Genomic DNA, 20,889 nt, shown 5'->3' with positions numbered 1-20,889 from the left:
ATTTTTTTACAGAATTTCAAATGTTTGTCACAAATAAAATTTATTTTGCGTGAAATTTGAGGCAAGATTCGTGAAATCATAACACGGGTCCGAATTCGCACATTTTGCGGAAAATTCGGTACAGTCGGCAGGTATGCTAGAGTTGACTGGAGCCTCCTGTTTTTCTGGTGTCCACCAACACTAGTATTACTATTCCGCAAAAAGCCTCTCCTTACCTCTACAAACCCCTTAAAAAAAGTATTGACGGGCTTCCCTGAAACGTCTGGTATAGAGCAGGTGTGCCGATCGATGGGAATGCATTTCTCGACCAGTTCCGCTCAGCGTTTTGCGCGTGTAGCTGCAATTATTTTTTGCACGCGAGGGAGGAACAAGCGGGGCAATCGCCGAAATATATAATTACGGCAAAGCGTGCCCTGCCCGCACCTCAACGTCACCACCAAACCAGCCCATGGATTCGAGCACTCAACTGAAGAAAAAAAAATAAAATTGTGAAGTGTTTATTTACACAAGACAGCGCTATGCGCACTCATCCGCTTTGGCACTGTATCAAGAACCGTTCCATTGGCAGCTGGGATGCTAGTTGCGTCACAACGCACTCTGAGTCGCAGTTTGGCACCGCTGAAGAAGGTCCGCCGCAGACGCACACTGCGAGCTAAGTTGTAACAGTGTAGTCAACACCACCCACACGTAGCACGGTCTTGGAGACATCAGCACAGGTATATACACACACACGGGTGAGGAGGCTGTCGGAAGTGGGCTTGCTCTCCTCAGACGGGGAGCAGGGCGACAGAGACGACGTTGTCTCCGCGCACGAACAGCTGTCCGACGTGTCTGGCGCGGGCCGCCAGGGGCGGGGCGGCGGGGCGCCGCCGCCGTCCGGTGCGCTTCTTCCGCCGTCTCCTCGGGTCTCCCACCGGGGGTCCCGCGCCGGGAGGCTCCAGGGGGATGCAGGCGGTGACGCGGCGCAGACTCCGCTCCGGCGGGCAGCTGCCGCTGGACACGCTGAAACACGCACGCGACGAGCATTCTCTCGACCACACCTACGCAAGCACCCCGCTCGCTCTACCCTTCATCCTAATCTCGCCCATGCGTCTCAATTAGCACCGCGAGTTGAGGGCAAGTGTCGCGATGCGTCTTCCACCGCAGCTGATGCCGCGCCTTCGGCAGTGAAATGCACACGGAGTGAACATATGAACTGTGGATTGGGGGGTTTTAACGTCTCGAAGCGACTCGGGTTATGTGAGACGCCGTAGTGGAGGGGCTCCAGATTATTCTAGACCACGTGGGTTTCTTTAACAGCACACTGACGTTTTTGTACTTAGCCTTCATCTAATGCACACGGAGTGAACATATAAATTGTGGATTGAGGGGTTTTAAAGTCGCGAAGAGACTCTGGCTACGAGAGACGCCGTATTGGAGGGCTCCGGATTATTCTAGACCATATGTTTTTTTTTTTTTGCTTTTTAACGTTAGCTGACATCGCACAGCACACGGACGTTTTTGTACTTCGCCTCCATCGAAATACGGCAGCTGCGTACGGGATCGAACCCGCGACCTTAGGAGCAATAGCTGAACGCGGGTAAGAGTGGAAATATGCCGAAGGTCGTCAGCACACTGCGACGCGAAGACAGCAGCAACGCAGACAAGGCGTAGCCCGACATGCGACAGAGCAGGCAAAATGTGAAGCAAGGGCGGTGTGCACGCACGTCGTAGGACAGGCCACCGGGGGGGACTCCGGCGGCGGCGTCGTGTCCGTCCAGCCCGGCGCCCAGCTGGGAAGCCGAAGCACGAGGGGCTCGGCAGCTGGCGCTCTTGGCTCGGCGGCTTCCTGCGCAGGCTGCAAGGGAACACTGGCCACTCGAGCACCCCGTCGTCGCTCAATCGGTGCGCGCCGTTAGGGCACCGGATCGGCTAATTCGGATAAACTACATTTCTGCCGGGCGTAGGCAAACAAAACAGCCACTTCGCGGTCCCGTTTATCGCCAGGGTGGCTCAGTCGGTCCGGCGAACGGCAGTGAATCACACCACATCATCCGGCACCAGCAGTGCAGAACCACATGCTTTGAGTGGATAATGGACACAGGTTCCCGCAGCAAAAAGCGAAGCCGGCATGCCCAGAAGCAGCAGCGAAGCATATCAAGAGACGTTTAAAGGGCAATCACATCGCATTCAGTCGTGTAACTTGACTATAGTGAAATATAAAAGTCCACTATGCAGAGCTCCCGCATGGCCTGACGACGCAGTAAACCTGGCTAAGAGAACGCAGCCCGCGAGGTCAGCCTGATAACGCAATGATCAGATGAAGTGCCGGACTTATGCCGGACACGAACCAGCCTAGAAATATTAACAGCCGCCTCCAAATCAATCGTTTAAGACGCGTTGCCTGTTCGGGCCGCATGTTCCACATTCTGGATGTCTTTATTGGACGCGTCCGTGCCAGGCAGGGGGGCGAACTGCTGCGACGGAGCTGTAGCGAGCTGTACATTACACATACTGCGTTCCCCACGGACAAAGCAAGTTACAGACGCAGCGGTTAGCTAGCAGCAACAGACCATGAAACGCAGTGCGCTGCATTACTGGTTTGGTTTGGTTTATGGGGATTTAACGTCCCAAAGCGACTAAGGCTATGAGAGACGCCGTAGTGGAGGGCTCCAGAAATTTCGACCACCTGGGGTTCTTTAACGTGCACTGACATCGCACAGTACACGGGCCTCTAGAATTTCTCCTCCAAAGAAATTCTAGCCGCCGCGGCCGGCCGGGATCGAACCCGCGTCTTTCGGGTCAGCAGCCGAGCACCATAACCACTGAGCCACCGCGGCGGCGCTGCATTACTCCGCTAATTAACCAGACTGCTAGAGAAATCAGAGACATTAGAATTCTCGCGTTTTATTTTTTAATACGTTAATCCCTTAACGCCTAATCCCGTGGTTCATCCCTTAACGCCTGCCAGCCCACGGTGCAAGGGGATTAACCACGACGTCATGAGAACCGGTCGGCGCCATTGGCCGGAAGGCCTCTTTCGAGGGCCATTAGCCGCTTCGTTCTTGAGTAACCGTGAATCTCCGTGTGGAATCTGCCTACTCCCGGTGAATAATTTGCGACTGAATTTTACGATCGCCCGTGCGCTTGGTAACGTGATGACCCGTAACCTTCAATCCGTCACGTTACCTTCACATGCGATCGCGGAGAATGCTCCGCTCTGGAAAGGCTCCATATAACAGCTTTCGCCGTAAAAATTTTAATCAGTTATTATAATTACTACCGGGCGCAGGCGGTTTACAAGTGATATACGCGCGTACAACAGCAAGGAAACCAGAGCGGTGCTGCACCTCAGTCGGCGGCGGTGGCGGCCTGTTGTCGGGGAGCAGGAGGACCTCGTCCACGTCGGCCAGGGCAAGGTTGACGTGTCGGTCGTAGGCCTGCACGAAGGCTGTAAGGATGCTGCGCACCCGCGTGTGGCTGCGCGTCCACACCTGCACCGTCGGAGTCAGGAAGAGGTATCACCAACACGTCTTTCACCTCGTGTAGCATCGTCAAGCGCCCATGGCACTAGAAGCAAATGATATGGAGCGCCACGCGGCCACTCCGGAAACAGCTTCGTTTGCGGTGAAGGCCACCGCGAGATGCAGTGGTGCATAGCCGGCGAGGGAAACTTTGCGTGCTCCCATGGAGTGCTGTGACGAAACATCACTGGTCAAAGCGTCTCTCGCAGAGGCCGTCCTGCCCTGGACGCACTTTTTAGAGCGCAGCTCTTAGGCGCCCGTTCGAGGATTTCGCGTCGTATTCGTAGTCGTCGGAACACGCCACCTGACAACCGTGGCAGGTGGCAGCAGAGCGAAACACCACCTGCCACGGCGAGAGCGGAAGAATGGACAGCCAGAACGTGGCTGCCAAGGGAAGATCTTGGAGGGCGGCTAGCAGTGTAACATGCCACCTACCAGCGGTAGCAGATTAACTCTCTTAACCTGGCTGCACTGCAACTTCTGCTGCAATATGTACACAAGCATATAAAACGAAGTCCTGGTCAGCATACAAAACGAAGTCCTGTGCGCAACAGCTGTGAAAATGCGTTTTCTCCCGTTGACCCCAGAAGGTTGTTGTTATCCAGGCATACAATGGTGCATGATGGACTTTTCATGGACTTATAGTTTAGTTTCACCAAATTAATTTTTAGACACACTGTTCTGTTCGCCTCTTTATGCCCTCAACCATGTTCGGCAAATTCATCTCCCGAGTTGCATAGTGGGGCACTGTCATCAGAAAATCTGAGGTCACTGAGGTACTCTCCGTTAAATCTTGTCCCTCTCTCTTCCTAAGCCAGTGGTCTCAATGCCTCCAGTAAACGTGTGGTGAATAATAGCAGAGAGATTGTTGTCTCCCTGCCTGAAACCCTTCCTCCTTGTGAAGGACTACGGTAGCTGCGCAGTCCATAGAGACGTTTTCCACCACCTTGTTTACACCCCGTTCACACAATGCATGCACGGCTGCTAAGGTTTCAAGTGAATCAAATGCTTTCTCGTAATCTATGAAGGCTCTATATAGGAGCTGTTTATATTCTGCGCATTCCTCTATCATTTGATTGACGAAGTGAATGTTGGCTACTGTTAAACACGCTTTCGAAAGCCAGCCTTGTCTTTGGTTGACTGAAGTCCGAGGTTGCTCAAATTCAATTATCGATTACCGTAGTGCATACCCTGTAAGCAGCAGACAGTTTCAAGTGCTTGGCGCCCCCTTTCTTATTAATTATTAAGATGATGCTAGCATTTTTCTGCTCTGCGTCTGCCCTTGAGCAAGATCTTGAGCTCCTGTATTTTGTGAATGCTGAACCATTTTTTTTTTTGCCAAAAACAGCCGAAGAAATACATGGTTCAAATGCACTTGTTTTAGGCGGTCTAAAAAAAATGTTGCCCTGGAATGCACTCACTCAGAGAAGGGAAGCGTAGTGTAGTAGTACCTTGACACGCAGCCGATCCCGCACAGCGCGGAAAAGGACGCTCAGGGGCCCCGTGCTGTGCAAGCCTCCGGTCGTGCTGCGCTCCACCACGCTGGGCAGGGTGCGACGCTGCCGGCCGCCGCCGCCAAGGGGCGCCTCCTGCGCGTCAAACACCGCTCCGATTTTACAGCGAGAGCTGTTACTGCTGCAGCGTGGCTTCTGTCCGTCCGCGACTGACCACGATGTGCGCGCAACCGTAAAAGAAAAACGAGCCTGTCAGGGTTGTCGAACCTGTAACTTTTTGAGACGCGCTATCCGCTGCGCCACAGACCAAGACACGCACCAGAATTTACAGCGAGAGCTATTACTGGTAGGTTTGGTTTATTAGGGTTTAACGTCCCAAAGCGACTCAGGCTATGAGGGACGCCGTAGTGAAGGGCTCCGGAAATTTCGACCACCTGGAGTTCTTTGACCTGCACTGACATCGCACAACACACAGGCCTTTAGAATTTCGCCTCCATCGAAATTCAGCCGCCGCGGCCGGGATCGAACCCGCGTCTTTCGGGCCAGCAAAGTGTTACTGGTAAGCAACAGCATCGCCTCTCTGCGCTGGCGACGCTTCACACTAGAGTTCCTGAGCATATTAGGACACTACTTCAAACTTGATCCGTGGCACAGCGTGGTACGAGAGTCCTCGCTATGCATTTCGGTTATGGAGAAAGGACAGAGGCAGTACCTGCCTCACTTCTCGGTGAACGCCTCAACCGCGCCCTAAGGGAAGGGATGAAAGAGGGAGAGAAAGAAGGAAGAGGGAAAACGGTGCCACAGTGGAGGGCTCCGGAGTAATTTCGGTCACCTGGAATTCTTCAACGTGCACTGACTGACATCGCGCCACATTCGGGCTCCTTTGCGTTTCGCCTCCGCCGAAACGCAGCAGCCGCAGCCGTCCTCGCTTTGACGAAGTCAGTGTAAGCGCGTCTTCGTGGGGGGTTACAAGCAGTTAAAAGGAAAGGCGCGGTAGCAGTCATACAGTGAGTGGACACGTGTACGGTACGCAGAGGTTACAACGTTTACGCTAGCTGTCGCTGAATTTCTCGATTTGCTCAACAGGAGTAAATGTCATTTTCTTTCTTCTTTTTTTACCAAGACCATCTCCCTCTGGGCCCGTCCTCGGGATCATAAGAATGGAGCGCAACACGGCCACATGTGCCGCAGTGAAACCTACTTGGCGCAACTATGAACGTTAGCAGCGGGCACACGTTTGCAAGCCCCGCTAGGAGATTCGACACATGCTCTGCGGCGCGCTCGCTGCGGACTGGGTGCACTGGGTCTTCACTCTGTTCGAGCACCTGGGGCGGCAGCGATGGGAAGAGTCCGTCCGGCCGGCCGTCGAGAGCGGGGACGCGCAGCGAGGCCTGCCGGCGCTCCGACCGGTCGCGCGGTGACACGGCGTCGGCAGCGTTGGGGTCGCTGACCAGCGGCGACCTCGCGCGCCGCGGCGCGCACAGCACCGAGCGGCTTCTCGGCCGCACACCGTCCCTGGAGCTCGGGTTCGATGCGAGACACCGCAGAGGCGCCCGTTACGGCTCGCACGTCGGGTCAGCGCCTGTGGCCGCTCTCCAAGGGAGGTCGACAGATCCGCGCACACCTAAGTCTCAGTCACTGAGAACGAGCGGATGACATCATATGACAGATCACTGCCGCAAAATGGAACGGCTACGAGGGAGGTTGTGCTCGAGGATTGGCGAAGTTGCGACGACATTTCACAGCCTGAGCTACAATTTTGTCAGTCATCCTCACGTGTTCTTTATTGTTGTTTTCTCGTCTTTTCTTTCTTTGCTACAATTCTTTGCTACAATTTATATCATCCAGGCAACAACAGTAGGAAAACTAGCATGTGAAGAAAACGCGAAGTTGAAATTCGTGTGTGCTTCAGATAAAATGGATAATGTAACAGTGTTTATGTGAAAGACTCGTGGACTCACACAGACCACCCAGAGCACAGATTCGGCGAGCAGTAAATAACTTTGATCCTATATGCTGAATTGGTCATTCTCTATTTAGCATTCATAAATGGCTGTGAGTCCTCATATACCACTACCAGCACAGTGGCGCAGCGGTTAAGAGATGTGCCACTGCACTGACAGGTGGCTGTTCCTATCACAGCCACCGGTAGGGACTGTGCTACCCATGTTGCTCTTCCTGAGCAACCTATCGCACAGCTGGCGCAACGCTCCTCCAAACTTACCCGAGTTACTCGGGTAAGCTCGGCTAGTAATTCGGGTTGCTTGGCAACGGCACGGTGACAAGATTCTTGGTTGGTGTTAGAGAGCATGTAAGTGCTTTTGCACTACTATATTGTTTAAATGCCCCCCCCCCCCCCCCCCCCCCCCCAACAACCACCTCTAAGAGTGACTCATAAATCTGCCCTTGGTATAGCGGCTAGTAGCTACCATACCCTTGGTAAGCAGCTTGATTAAAGCAATGGTCGTCCAAGAAAACCAGACAGCTTATTTTATTGCATGGTGCATTAAAGGTGGAAGGGGAAGCAGTGCAAGAAAAAGCTGCTTATAGGCACCTTGATGGGCATACAGATTCATCTTAAAGCAGCGCGAAACACAGGACATAGTGGAAGAAACAAAAGACGACACGAGAGCTGCTTTAAGATGAATCCGTTCCAACTTGCCCAGTTTTCTGTTCTCATTAAGTGCATACAGAGCCTGCTTTGCGCCCGCAGCATCTGCTTTCTAAAGAAGTAATAAAAAAATATCTGAAAGTAATGGCATATTATACATTGCAAAATTATCCTAAATGCAGGCCTTTTACAGAAAAGAAATTACCCCATGTGCCTGGAACTTAAAGGGGACTGAGAACAAATAGGAGCTGGCCTATATTAACAGGGTACTGCATTCTAATCACAAAGAGACCACTCTCACCAAAAACTGACCTTTTATAAGTCAGGAAAGATCAAAAAACAAAATTGTCGTCATCACCGGCAGATTTCACAAGTAAAATGCATGCATTGACACTGATTATTTAACGAAAATCTCGGAGGCTACACTACACTGCCATTCACTTCAAAACAGTGGCAATCTGTCCTTTTCGATAAGGAAGCCCCGAGTTTGAATTGACTGCAGGAAGATTTTAAACTGCAATTTTCTCCCTGATAAATGCATCTTTTGCTGCCTAACACGTGTCGACATAAGCAAAAAGAGAATCAATTTTTACTAAGAGCACTAACCACAAGGATATTTCATTTATTTATATTGTCCCCAGTGTTTTTTTAACAAAGCCTAAAGAGAAGTTCAACTAGATCCATACTTCAGAAATAAACTTTGTGTAGTCAGTTCAGGAATATTCACTACGATTTTGTCGTCAATTTCTATTAGCTAGTAGTTTGAACACTGTATGCCAGTTCTCCTTAAATGGAACACTCTATAGCTCAAGAAACGTTTTGTGATAAGGGCGGCTATAGGTTAGCTTTCACTGGAGCTTGCTAAGTGTTTACCAAACTTTAGCTAAATGAAAAGCCTTTCAAGTTGTGATAGGCCTTAAATGCTTTCAAGAAATAAGCTGTTGGTATAATAGAAAGCTATGTTATTTCAAAAATATCTACTTCTAAGAAGAGCAATGACTAACCTTGGGTAAACAAAGAAATTCGATTACTCTTTGATAGACTGCATCATCTGTTTCATTCATATTTGAAAGATCATTGCCAACTAGTGCTCATTCTAATAAGAACCCTTAGACATACAACTAAATGAAAGATCGAAGCCCAAATTGTTTGTCACTCTTGAATCGAAGCCTAATGCTACCTTTAAAGAGCTACAGAAATTGGTTAAGGCTAATGGCACGGAAGAGATGACAGTTTCTGATTTGCTGTGACAAACAGTCGTATTCTACAGTTATTTCAAATTAAACTTTTCCCTCCATACTTTGTTGATATGTTTGATACCGCACCAATTTCTTATGAACCTATACTACGGTGGTTGGTACGTACAGTTGTGTATTAGAATTGCTCCAGGAGCTGAAAACTAGTGGTTCCGATGGTATTCCAGCGTACATGTTGTGGTAGAACACTCTAATGAAGTAGCTCATTCTTTGAGTTCTCATGCTATGAGTTCTGTTTGTGTTCTCATGCTATTATAAACTCTACTTTGTTGCCCTTCTGTGTAGAAAATTGCAAAGGTGCTTACTCACTAAAGCAGCTATGAAAACAGGCTACAAAGATATTGCCCACATTTACATATGTATGCTACTGATCACTGAATAGATTAAATTGTATACTGCGCATTCATGAAGCAGTTAAAATAACTGCTTCACATCTCCTCAGAATTTCTTCAGGACAGGTTCATCTAGTAGGCTAGTACAACAAGTGTGGTTGAGTTCACATGTTACGACAAAACTTGCAGCACTTGGAACACAAGGATTAAATGAACAGGACAACATATCATAGATCGACATAAATCACTAGATATGCTACATCCAGCATCCCTCAGGGCTGAGTAGAGTCCTTGTTTACGTTGTAAATGACCTCGGCCGTGTGTGTTCCTAGAAATATACATTTGTAAGACAGGCCTTTGGCTCCCTTGCCCTCGGCGGCTGGCTTAAGGAAGAAGACGACGAAGACAACGGCGCCGATGCTCGTGCGTGAGCGCTGCCTTAGGACTGAACCGAGCCGGTACCGCTAGCCGTCCGCGACGCAGCGCCTTCGAAGACGTCCTACACTACACTTGGTGGAGGTGCGGGGTTTTGATCCCCGTACCTCTCGCTATTGTCAGATACACCTCAAGTACAAAGCAGCAAATGCTGCTCAGATAAGGCCATCCAGCTAATGGCCTGGACCAGTTTTCGATGTGGCTGTCAATCCACTTAAACCATGATTAATGCTCTTGCAATGTTACACTAGGGAGTGCAAGGGGATTAAGCACCACATCCTGACAGTGGATGGTTGGAGGACATCCTTTGACCCATTCCTTGCTCTGTTCTTCACTTCTATACAACTATAGTCTCACCTGGTGACAATACAATACAAATTTAATAGGGGGTAGGATGGGGAGCCTTAGTAAGTCTACTGGCAAATGTCTTAACGAAAAGACTTATCTGGTTGAAGACTAAGTCCTGATCTCTCTTTCTTCTTTTATGAGATGAACTTGGCAGCATTCAGTAATTGTGCATAAAATGGAGGCTACGTTAGCAAATGTTTTCTTGAAATTTAAACAGTGCTACATTTTTAGACGAGTACACAGCGCCAGACATGACAGCGCCCGTCCTGTCATGTCTATCTGTTTATTCGTCTAAAAATCTAGCACTGTTTAAATTTCAAGAAAAGAAAATGCATCACCAGCCAGTGTTTTAGTTAGCATATGTACATGCGATTTATTAATGTGTTTTAGAAAACATATTACTATATTCCTTGAAAGCGTTAACCGCACTATGCCTGAAAACACAAAGTACGTGCATATTGTAAAGTAAATATGTGTTTGCAAAAAGGGGAATGATTATATGTACAGAAGGGTGCAGCCGAAGAGCTGAATAGTAAAGGGCAAGCGATGCTAAAGCAGCCACCCGACAGCACCACCACGAGAACACACTTCGTTCTCTTTGTCTTCCACGCACGAACACTGCACCGCCGTCCTCGTTGTCGACGCCGACGGCCGTGACAGTGTAAAACAATATGCAACAACATTTATTATGAGCTACTTCTTTACTGCACCTTTAGATGTAAAAAAACTGCTTTATTTTTCCAGTGCAAGGTGGATAGCGAGGTACGCTTGCCCTGTGTGTTTGAGCACATTCAGCGCCGCATCGCTGCTCGTTTTATGTTTAGTGCTTAGAACGTGATCACCAAGGCATGGTGACATTAGATGGGCGAGGACCACGTATTCAACATGCACTTCACCCCCGAATGTCCATGATCCAGTCACGTATGATGCGATTCGTGCAAAGCATGTCTGGCGTCGCAAGTGAGCAACACAACACGAGCGACCCATCGTCACTGCGTACACAGTACGACAATGAACGGTAACCATCGCTTGCGTACGACTGCAGGCACTACATCCGGCAACACAGAGCCACTGCACTTTTTAAACGAACAATTTAGCGTTCATTTGAGTTGGTTTATTAAGTGGGCTGGTGGCTTAGCCGCAGGCTGGTGTAAAGATGCACACCGAAATAGCTGACGAAGTTGATTCCAAAGCGGCGCGGTCATTGTTTACCTGTTGAGCGACCGGCGGTGGCGGAGTGAAGGCCACCTCTTGCGTTTCTTCGATCGCCTTTTGACAGCGCAGATACAAGTCAGCGAACTCTTCGAGACTAGAGACAGGCTGGGCATCCGGAACAGGCGTAAGTACATCGTCATCGTAGAAGACAACGAATGGGTCACGCAATTCTTTTGTCAACTCGATCACGTCTGCGCTGCGGGAGTCTTTTTTCCCGGGCGCCGCCATGTTTGCGGAGTTCATTCAGGCCAGGCGCGGTTTCGTATCTGGGTAGCCGTTTTATTCAGCCTCAGTTTCGTAGTGAATAATTCACGCTTTCGGTTTCGTTTCTTTTTCCAACAGTTCTGCAGCATGGTGGATGCAACAATTTTGGCTGAAAAAAATAAGTAATAAAGAAGACAGAGAAAGCAGCTGCTTAGAGGGCGGCTGGAATATGTATTCAGGCGTTCGCATCACAAACATTTTTGTTCGGCGTCTTTTCTCGGCGATGATGGTTATTACTTTGTAGAGATTTGCAAAAATTTTACTAAGTATTGTGGGGATTGCTTCCGGCAGCTTTTTTGGTAAACATTGTGCAAATATCATTAGTGATTTCTTGACTTCTTCGATTTGTTCGTTTATTTTCCAGTTTCTTTTGCTTTCTTTTTCTTTTCGCTTTATTCGTTTAAAACGCAATTTCGTCGCACTTCATCACCAATATACATTTTTTTTTTCCCAAGGCGTTTCACAAAAGAAAAATTACAAAATTTGGCTACTAGTTGAAAATTAAACTTGACCACTGGTAATGGGTAATGGACGACCAGGAGCTGGGCCAAAAATATATACCTTGGTATTCCTAAAAAAGAATCGCTCGATAAGCTTCCATCTTTTCTTGTAAGCCGGAATCATAGTTCGCCCGAAGTCAAAGTTTATTAGCCGCCGCGGTGGCTCAGTGGCTATGGTGCTCGGCTGCTGTCCCGAAAGACGCGGGTTCGATCCCGGCCGCGGCGGTTGAATTTCTTTGGAGGAGAAATTCGAGGCCCGTGTACTGTGCGATGTCAGTGCACGTTAAAGAACCCCAGGTGGTCGAAATTTCCGGAGCCCTCCACTACGGCGTCTCTCATAGCCTTAGTCGCTTTGGGACGTTAAACCCCATAAACCAAACCAAACCAAAGTTTATTATTATTATTATTATTATTATTATTTCCCGGTGTCGCCCTTGCTGTCCAGCGTCCACTCATGTTTTGCATAATCCCTTTGCATCATTCCTTGTTTTATACTCGGTTATCTCTGTAAATGGGCAGAGATTTTGCATTCAATTGTTCATGCGGGTTCATGTTTTCAGTGAAAAATGAAATTATATGCAAGGATTGCAACTATATGCCACTAATTTATAATTAATTGATTTAATGCACACTTCAAAAACCCATAATAGGGATATTGCATATTTTATGCAAGGATTGCAACTATATGTCACTAATTTGTAATTAATTGATTTAATGCACACTTCAAAAACCCGTAATAGGGATATTGCATATTCATTGAATTTTGACGCCGAATTTCTTGAGACACTTTCATTTGTCTTGAAAACGATTGTTTTCATTATAAAAACGCACTACAGAACGGTAGATAATAATAAAAGAAATGCTCAGGGGATCACACGATGTGCTGCGAGAATTTTCGTTAGTAGTATTAGTTGCAGTATGCTCAGCAAATGAAACGCGAACAAGTTTTATTTCTAAAACCGATATTCAGATCCAACACTCATGTTGTGTTCAAAGATGTGAGAGAAAAGATTCAGAGAACAGACGCGCGTCGCGACCACAGCGTCCGCCGAAGCGACGACGCCAGCTGTATCGATACCCCAAGCCCCCATGATAATTCAAGCACGAATAACAAAATGATAAGATCTTAGCCGGGGGAACTTCAGTACCAGCCCTGGCTAATTTTACTACGAAGGTTCTCCTTTAGAAGTGTTAGCTACCCTCACTAGCAGGTAATTAATATGCTCGTGTTTTTGTGTTGGCACTTCTGTGTTCTTGTTCGCGTTTTAGTGGTTTAGGACACTTCGCTTTTTTATTTATCGCCTTCCCATTGCGTCTGCCAATTGCATTTCGCTGTAGCATTTCTGTTCCAGAGCTGCATGAGCTTCTGGTGGTTGGAGGCGGGCGGATGGGTGGTGGCTGAAGGTTATTGCAGGTCAAGGTTGTGTGGGTGGAAGTTCTGGAGGGCGGAGATGAGTGGGGGGTGTAGGTCTTGTGGAGGGTGAGGTGGGTGCTTGGTGGCGGGTGGAGCTTTTGGAGGGTGGAGTTGAGTGGGTCACGGGGTTGGTGGAGCTTGCGGGGGGTGACGGTGCGTGGAGGAGGTCTTGTGGAGGGTGAATTAAAGGGATACTGAAGCAAAATCTTAAAATTGAGCAAAAACATTGATTAAGGTGGCCGGATGGTTGCGGGGGCAGCTTCTGGAAACACACCACGCACGCACACGCACACGCACACACACACACACACACACACACACACACACACACACACACACACACACACACACACACACACACACACACACACACACACACACACACACACACACCATGGAGGCGGAAGAGGACTATACTGCTAACGCAGTAATGGTAATAATGATGGTTAGTTGCTATTTTTTGTCGCATCCCAGGTAGCACCGAAACATTGCGATAATGTTACATTTTTGTTACGCTCAAATGTTATTTCAATGTCCTTTTTTTCTAATGTTTTTGTAATGTTACATATAAACGTTCGAATAACCTTCCCCAAACATTCATGAAACATGTAAACAACATAAATGCAACATTCTCGAAAATGGTGAAGCAGCCCCGCACAAGCATGCAGGCCTGCCAGTGGTGACGGCACACAACTTACAACACTTTGCAAGAACCAACAACAAGAGCGACACACTACAACACAGCAACTCGTATTCACTCACCTCCAAACGGATATCATGCCGCCGAGCTTATATACTCGCTACTGCGGGATGTCCCATGAGTGATAGTGGGGAATGGGTAATAACTTAAGTTTTGTGACAAAATAATGGGGCTCTTCATGTAATCTATGGCGAGTAATATCTAAGAGATGTGGTTACAAGGTACTGTTAGTTGAAAAACATCTTTACTCTAAGAACAGTGAGAAAATGTCTGGAAATCCGTGCTCGAAATATATTTGCAATGTTGTTTTATAGTTGCGACTCTAACATTATAATAAAATTTAGAACATTACATTAAAACAATGTTTGTTTAGAATATGAAAGCAACGTTTCCTATGTAACTTATAACGTTATATGTTAATTTTTAATGTTAATGTAAAGTTACTATGCAACATGTAACATTACTGCAACTTACATAACATTTTTATAACACTATTCTAATGTTCGGTGCTACCTGGTATGGGAACAGCTTGTCCGGAGTCGTCGGCGTCAGCTAAGCCACGTGACCTTGTGAAGGCATCACAACTTGCCACCCTGCCGGGTGGCAGTTCAATTAAATTAGTCGCGAGAGGTTCCTGGGGAAGAGCAACTTCGGCCTCACAAACCCCATCGGTGGCTGTGTTTTTACAGCCACCTGCAGGGGCAGTGGCGCATAGATAACCGCTGCAACACTGCACTGGTAGTGGTGAGGGCTCCTTGCGATCTATGAATATAGAGGGTGACCAATTCCCCACATATGGGCATGTAGGCAGATCCTATGTAGCCAATAGGCGACAGAGAAGGAGTATACTTGTGTGAGAGGGATCTCTAACGCTGTCGCACTGTACTCTTCAGGGCATGTTAAGCGTTATGTGATGATGGAAGAAAGGACAGTATCTGTGTCTGCGAAGTGACACGTATCCGAAAGAGGGCCCCAGGCCCTATCGTGCCCCAGGCCCTATCGTGCCCCAGACCCTATCGTGCCCCAGGCGCTATCGCGTCGCATACCTTTAGGCGGAGCTTGTGTGTGTTTGTCTCCTCAAGTTTTTTGTATGTATTATTAGATTAAATAATAATAGTAATAATAATAATAATTGGAGGCGACACACAAGCTCCGCATCGAGGGTATGACACGAAAGCGTCATATATAGTCCCACACATGCCCATGGGGGGGGGGGGGGGGGGGGGGGGGGGCTTCAGAATAATTTCGACCACCTGGGAATCTTTTATGTGAACCGCACCGTGGTGTGGGAAGGGGTGAAGGAGGGAGTGAAAGAAGAAGATAGAAGGCATTTAGGACGAAATTTGAAAGAGTCCATTTGCTCGATATTGTGTTTTTGAACCTAAAGTTTGTTGCTTCCGAAAGACAGGCGCGTCTCCCTCCAGTCGCTGGTACTGTATGATTATGACGCGTGCCTGCCGCGGCGGCTCATTCGATCACAGAGCTCGGCTTCGTGAACACGGGTTCAGTCCCCGTCGCGGCTGCCACGTGTTCGATAACGGGACGAAACGCAAAAGGGGCCTATAGCGCTCCCTGGAGGTGCACGTGCTTGAACGCTGTCTGCGGTCGGGTGGTCGAAATCATTTCGCAGCCCTCCGCTATGGCGCCTTTTTCTCTCTTCCTTCTTTCACTCCTAGCTCCTCCGCCTTTTCTTCATGGCGCAGTTCGGGTCCTCACATAGAAGACAGTTCCTGCACCCATTATTTTCCTCAAAACATACTTTCGTGCCTTGCGGTGGTGGTGGTGAAAAACATTTATCGACCATTAAATAATTACAGAGAGGTGATTGGTGTAGGGCCCTATCGGCTCCTTTCCGTCGCAATACCAGGTGGAGCCCCTGTTCCGGGGCCCCGTTGGCAAGCAACGCCGCCCGTGACCGTTGAACCAAGGCCTTTTGGGTCTTTAGGTCGTGACAGCCGAGCAGGGCCGCCTCCCAGTCCTCTCTGGTGGGGTCGGGTTTGGAGGGGGATAGAAGGGAAGTTGACCAGCGCATCGTATGCACCTGGTACTTTCAAATTGCGCCCTTTCGGATCGCCTTCGCGCCGCCTTCCAGTCGGACAAAGCGCAGCATGCTTCTGGCTGTGCTGGGTCCGTCGTTCGAGGAATACGCATAGCAGCTTCCTAACGGCGCTGTCGCCAACGCCGAGCGAGTGGAGCGTCTGGATGCACGGAGTCGTACTGCAGCGCTCTCGTTTCGCTTTCACTATGTAAATAAGCTCTTCCGTGGTGACGTCACGCTCGTGTCCTTGCCGGAACACTCCGATTCCGACTGTATCGCTGCTCTTGGAGGCCAAGGCCACACGCAGCGACAGACTGTCGGGAAAGGAAAAGCGTGGAAGTTGGCTTCACTTCGGATGTTCTGCCGTCGGTTCATCGGCGCCGCTGCTAGGGCGCGGAGCGCGTAGAGCGGCCCGAGTGTTTTAACACTTTCGAAAGCGCGATGCAGAGGAAGGGGTGGGACGCGAGAACGCGCCGACGGGCGCTGCGCTACGCGGAGCCGGCGCCACGGCGGGACAGGGAAGGAGAAACGGGCCCGCCGCCGGAGGATCGCCTTTCTCAAGGACACCGGCGGCCGGCGCAACAGCGCTGCGTTTCGCATACTGCTCGGAATGAAGCTCGCGGGAGGACAACCGGGGAACATTCGCGGGCCCCGGCTCGAGCGCAGTGCTCGTCGGCCACGGTCCATGCCGCCCAGGTACGGGGGACCCCCCGCCGGTGTGGCGGCGGCGACGTAACCGCGCAGCCCCCGAGCCAGCAGACGATGTCTGCCCGGTGGCCTCGAGCGCGGAAAGGGAAACGGCGGGGAGAGTCCGTTGCCGGAAGTGCTCGCGGGTGACGTCGAGATCTCCGCCGAGCGCTCCGCGACTTCCGGGTTTCCCCGGCTGCTCCAGCGCCGCGTGCGAAGGCCGGATGCATGTGCTCTCGCGGCGGCGGCCGCTCTCCATGCGAGGAGCATCAGCTGCGTGTGGTTGAGCGCCGGACCCCCGAAAGCCATGTGCTCGCTCGGATTACTGCGGCCGACAGTGAACAGCAGCTCGGCGAGGCCGCGAGGGACACACGATGCGAGGTATGCAGAGCGGGACCCCCCGTTGCTCGCGAAGGCACACGGCCAAGGTCGCCTGGCGATTGTAGCCTAGGACGCGTGCAGTTGTCGCTTGCGGCAACGCCGTCACTCACAAGCAGTGCGCGAAACCACGTGTTGCGCAACCGGCCCCCGCCGCTCTTCCTTCAACAAGTTGTGCCGCCCACGACGGCCAGCTCTCTCTGCCGCGGTTCGTCACGGTATGATATCCTTTGCGTTATTTTTGTGCCGTGTGCTGTGCTCGGATGGAGGAGGCTGACGCTGGGATGTGTGTGGCCTGCCCCGAGCTCTGGATCCTCCGCACACTTCCTCCGGCGATCGAGCGCGGGGCGTCACCGCATCTCGGCGTCGTGGCCGCGACGTTACGAGCGGGCATGTCAAGCCGGCCTTCGGGGCGCTCTCACTGTTTAGGCGTGAATAATGTGGCACGCCGGCCTCGCACGGGCTGTCATGTGAGATCCGGCGAACGGCGCTCTTCGCGTTGAGAGCGCCGGGCGGTACGCGCGTCCGGAGTAGGCGCGCCGGTAACGTGGGCTGGGAAAGGGTCGCGCCTAAGAACCACAGCCCCTGCATTCGCCGAATCAGGCTCAACACTCGTTAAAACCCGACGCCAGCGTTTAAGAGTGGTGGCACAGCGGCTGTCACAGTCCCGCTTTGTGCACGCGCGCGACTCGCGTCGGAAGGAGGGGGAATGCGTCCGCAGTGGGTCGCGGTCGGAACCCCGGCGCCGATCGCCGCCGGCCGGCGCAGTACACACAGCGCTTCCCTGTTTCGCGGAAATACGGCCGTGTCGGAATGAGCGCCGCTTTCTTGGCCGCTGGCCAGCCGACGGGTAAAATAACGCTGTGCTTCGCAACTCGAGCAGGTTCTTTCGTGCGCTCTCACGCGAGGCTCGGGCCTCGTCCCAGCGTCGCCCACGTGGCCCCGCGGGAGAGGAGGACGGGCCTCGCTCTTCGTTGTTGTAGGGGGGAATGTATGCATCTGCCGGGATAACTCGGTTTTGGCCGCTCTGTGGGACACCGTGGCTGTCTACCCAGAGGTCTCGCCCAGCACGTTGCGAACGTGGAGGGAGACGTGGAAAAGGGTGTGGGGAGCGAGGCAGGAGCTGCTGGCTGTTTTAGCGTGCGAGGTTGTTGAGCTGTGAGGCATTACCGTAGAGCGTGTGAAGAAAAGTCTCCGTGTTTAGTGATCTCCAGGTCTTATCAAACCCGAAAACGAAGCGGTGAAGTGCCCGTCAGAGGAGCACCCCCTCCCCTCCCTGCCAATGGCGTCGCGGTTACCCCGTGGTTACTCCTCTTCCACACGCCAACACCCTGTGATGCCTCGCTAACGGGGTGCAAGGGGATTGAACCACGATGTCATGACAACCGATCGACGCTGCTGCCTGGAGGACTTCCTTTCAGGGGCATTTTGCCGCTTCGTTCGGGTTCGCAAAGGTAAGGCGGGTATAAGTGGAAACCGCGCAACAGACAAGGCAGAAATTAAATTACTGTAATTAAATTGCAGTAATTTAGTTACTGTTGTCGCTAATTTGTAATGCAGTTAATGACTTTTCTGACGTGATAGCTGTGTCCGGTGCCTAAAAAGCAGTAGCAACACGCGAAAAACGCGGGACAGCAAGCCAGCGATGTTGCATGCCCGGGGGAGTGGCGATGTGTGCGCAGGCCTTCACCTTGGCGCTCGGAAAAGCCAAAGCTACGTACTAGTTTCTCGCGCTTCATACGAACGCAAACACACCTACACGCGACTGTACTTTTTTTTATTATACTTAAAAAGCTGAAAGGCTTTACATCATGCACAAAACTTGGTTACCTTAAAACGCGTCAGCAGCTCGGCTATTCAGCATGGCGAAAAGCACCGTTTCTTCAAAGCGGGGTAAAATTTTCGACGCCTTCTTTGAAGCTTCGCTGCTCGAGCGGTGTAATAAATTAAGGAACCTGAAATGTTTGTAGGGGTGGTGATTACTATGCTTTTGAGTGCGTTAAAATTAAAGTAATTTCAAAGTAAGTGAACTTTTCGAATGTAATGCCATTATTTTTTGTTTGTGGTAGTATAATTCAGTTGCATTTTCGTAATTTTTGGACAAGAAATGAGTGATGTAAATTAAGTAATTTTACCTTGCATGTCGTGGAGTGGGCCTTCGCGGACCACCCATCTGAAAGGGTTATTGGAAGTAGTGTACACAACAAATCGACATAAACGTGATCACCTGGGTCTTCACTTACTGCACTGATTAAAGTGCTTCACAGCAGTTCATTTTACTTAGAGGACGCTGCGCAAGATAATGCATAAACATATATGTATATGTCTGGCTGGCCCGAAAGACGCGGGTTCGATCCCGTACGCGGCTATCGCATTTCGATGGCGGCGAAATGTTAGAGGCCTGTGTGCTGTCCGATGTCAGTGCACGCTAAAGAACCCCAGGTGGTCGAAATTATCCGGAGCCCTTCACTACGGCGTCCCTCATAGCCTGAGTAGCTTTGGGACGTTGAACCCGATAAAACAAATGAAAATGGGTTTTTGAGGAATGAAAATGACGCATTGACTGTCTCACATATCTCGGTGGACACACGAACCGCGCCGTAAGAGAAGGGATAAAGGAGGGAGTGAAAGAAGAAAGAGGTGCCGTAGTGGATAGCTCCGGAATAATTTCGACCAAACCATATATCTGGCCCCTTGGTTCCCCAATCCTGCACTTTTACTGGCTATCAGTACTGTCGCAGAGGAACATATCTATTGACTGTACTTGTGCCCTTGTGTGCGAGTTGTTGCAATGTAGAGCGTCCTTTAGCCTCATACTCGAGTCGTGGAAACCCATCTTGCCCACCCATATGATGATTGCTGTCGCGGGTGCGACTGTGCTTTGTACTTAGTGGTCACGAATTTATTGGGCGAGTATTTGGAGCTGTTGGATTCGTTGCGTGTGTTGGTGGAGGATGTGATGTGCATGAGGAGATACGTGCCCTCTCCGGAAGGCATGACAGGCATCTTGAGGCTGCCCGCTCGCGTAAGGATTTTGCTTTGGTGCAAAAGAAACACTAGCCCAGTCACGTCGGCGATTGCACTGGGCCACAGAGGTGCTGCCTTCGAGTGAGAGGATTTACCGGAAAACTCAGCCGCCGAAAATCCAGGCGCGTCGAAGATTGCACAGATCACTTGACCACCGCGCCCATACGTGATCATGTGACCACGCCCAGCTCTTGCTCGCAATTGAGTGACCACACCGTGTACGCCGGCCATGCCTTATACGCATCGGGTAGGGCGCCCGGTCGCAAGACGTCGCCAAACTTCAAAGCGCACTATTGGAAAGGCACGGTAGCAGCAGAGGAAGAGCGGGTTGTTTTGAAGCCCGGAAGAATGTTCAAGAAATGCTTTGTGCTAGTACGAAAATCGATCCCTGCATTTCGCCGCCTTCGAACGGCAGCCAGCATCCCGATCAAAGGTCACCACCGCTGGTGGTGCGCTGGGCTGCCTTTGAACGCAGCGCATCGGATTGGCTGTCGAACGGTCGAAGCGAGAACGGAACTTTATTGGAGCGCGGCCTTCTCATTCGGGTCGTATGAACTGGTCACGTTTCATGCCTGCACAGGGAAACATTCCGCTCTCGAAGCAGCCAGGGGCCGTCGTCTTGCCCCTACTCCGCGTCACATGGACGCCGCTCACTTACGGCAGAACACTGCGTTATCGTTCACAAAAAACTTCGGTGGACGGCGTACAGACGTCCTTCAATGCGGTC

General features: G+C 50.5%; 2 protein-coding genes across 4 annotated transcripts in view; one reads left to right on the top strand and one right to left on the bottom strand.

Annotated features, from left to right (window-relative positions):
* Positions 1-484: 484 nt before the first annotated feature.
* On the bottom strand, positions 485-11,382 carry LOC149371525 (uncharacterized). 3 transcript variants are annotated; one of them, XM_089565780.1, is made up of 5 exons: positions 11,152-11,382; positions 4,955-5,092; positions 3,330-3,473; positions 1,707-1,837; positions 618-1,002 (listed from the first exon to the last, which is right to left on the bottom strand). In XM_089565780.1, exons 1-5 carry the CDS (start codon positions 11,380-11,382, stop codon positions 768-770), a joined length of 879 nt encoding a protein of 292 aa, XP_089421906.1. In that variant the 3' UTR covers positions 618-767. The 3 variants fall into 3 exon arrangements, with proteins under 3 accessions (XP_089421905.1, XP_089421907.1, XP_089421906.1); XM_089565779.1 differs by lacking the exon at positions 1,707-1,837 and having other exon boundaries at positions 485-1,002; XM_089565781.1 differs by lacking the exons at positions 1,707-1,837; positions 4,955-5,092 and having other exon boundaries at positions 485-1,002.
* A 5,581-nt stretch (positions 11,383-16,963) lies between these two features.
* LOC149371523 (uncharacterized) overlaps positions 16,964-20,889 on the top strand; it is a 190,243-nt gene continuing 186,317 nt past the window's right edge. The window contains exon 1 of the mRNA XM_089565782.1: positions 16,964-17,138. Coding sequence (XP_089421908.1) covers positions 16,986-17,138 — 153 coding nt within the window. The 5' untranslated portion in view covers positions 16,964-16,985. The remainder of the gene's footprint in view (positions 17,139-20,889) is intronic.

Source organism: Amblyomma mixtum, chromosome 1, assembly GCF_055824585.1.
Source record: "Amblyomma mixtum isolate Tamu chromosome 1, ASM5582458v1, whole genome shotgun sequence".
Taxonomy (NCBI): Eukaryota; Metazoa; Arthropoda; class Arachnida; order Ixodida; family Ixodidae; genus Amblyomma; species Amblyomma mixtum.
Note: the sequence above shows the minus strand (reverse complement) of the source record. Positions and strands in the feature narration are given on the sequence as shown.

What these genes read in the sequence shown, in the direction of transcription:
- LOC149371525 (XM_089565779.1), bottom strand. Translation starts at nt 11,382, where the DNA reads ATGGCGGCGCCCGGGAAAAAAGACTCCCGCAGCGCAGACGTGATCGAG. An exon ending in CACCGCCGGTCGCTCAACAG is followed by an intron (nt 5,093 to 11,151) that starts GTAAACAATGAC and finishes TTTGACGCGCAG; the next exon opens with GAGGCGCCCCTTGGCGGCGG. An exon ending in GGGATCGGCTGCGTGTCAAG is followed by an intron (nt 3,474 to 4,954) that starts GTACTACTACAC and finishes CCGACGGTGCAG; the next exon opens with GTGTGGACGCGCAGCCACAC.